This window comes from Phaethon lepturus, unplaced genomic scaffold (assembly GCF_000687285.1).
Source record: "Phaethon lepturus isolate BGI_N335 unplaced genomic scaffold, ASM68728v1 scaffold39986, whole genome shotgun sequence".
NCBI classification, from domain to species: domain Eukaryota; kingdom Metazoa; phylum Chordata; class Aves; order Phaethontiformes; family Phaethontidae; genus Phaethon; species Phaethon lepturus.
In genome coordinates this window covers 2,690-3,634 of record NW_010547590.1, presented here as the reverse complement: position 1 = coordinate 3,634, position 945 = coordinate 2,690, and the positions used below count along the sequence as shown (strand labels likewise).

Sequence of the window (945 nt, the reverse complement as noted above, 5' to 3'; positions counted from 1 at the left end):
TCCCTACATTGTCTTTGATTTTTTTTCTTTCCACACTGTCATTATGCTCTGAGAATAAATGACAGACATGAATCCTAACAAGAGACACAGAAGATGGTCTAAAATACGTCTATCAGCCACTATATCAGCTTATCGATACCTCTCGTAACGCACATTTTAAGAACAGCAATGACAGAAAAGCTGGAAGACAAGAACCTAGGTTTTGACTATAGATTTTTCTTTACCTTCGCTTTTCATAAACCAACAAGCAACACAGATACAGTATTTAAAAAATGTGTATCTTCATTTCTGATAGTTTCGACATATGTCCTGACAAAAAGTAAAAAACCCAAAATATATACATGTAAATCTCATAGTTCTGCCCATCAAACAGACAAATAATCAGAGTCATTGCTATAGATCCAGTGCCTCCTGCCTTGACAAATTCCAACACAACAGCATACAAGCTTTCAAAGAACCAAAAAAATGTGTTCTAAGAGATGCCAATGGCTAAAAATGGATTTAATTCTCAAAGGAAAAATTGCTTGTTGGAGCTGGACCCTCGTGATGCAAAGAGCAGCTCTGACACGGTGATATTTGGTGTTCTCTCTATCTCCCTGTTAGATGATGATGAGCATGAATGGATCATCCGGACCTGCCGGAAAGCTTGGGATGAAACAAGTGAACATAAACTGAAACCATGAAAACGGTTTTTGCTAGGCGATAGTATTCCAAAGCAGGTAATCTGATTCACAATAAATCTAATTTGTCCTTGTGGATTTGTCTCACCCTTTCCCTCTACAGGAATATAATCTTTCTGTCATCTTTGTCAGCACAAACAAAAATGGAAATAATCATTTAATCAGTCATGCTGAGAAAAAGCCGTGGAAAAAAAGCAGATTGTACTCACAATAATATTCCTGAGAGGTGTGTAGTGTAGTACATACACACGTTATTAAGCCTGAA

General features: G+C 37.0%; 1 protein-coding gene across 1 annotated transcript in view; it reads left to right on the top strand.

Moving 5' to 3' along the window:
- MORN5 (MORN repeat containing 5) overlaps positions 1 to 683 on the top strand; it is a 13,093-nt gene extending 12,410 nt beyond the window's left edge. Inside the window, exon 3 of the mRNA XM_010289695.1 lies at positions 604 to 683. Within this exon, the coding sequence (XP_010287997.1) occupies positions 604 to 683 (80 nt within the window). The remainder of the gene's footprint in view (positions 1 to 603) is intronic.
- Positions 684 to 945: the final 262 nt, after the last annotated feature.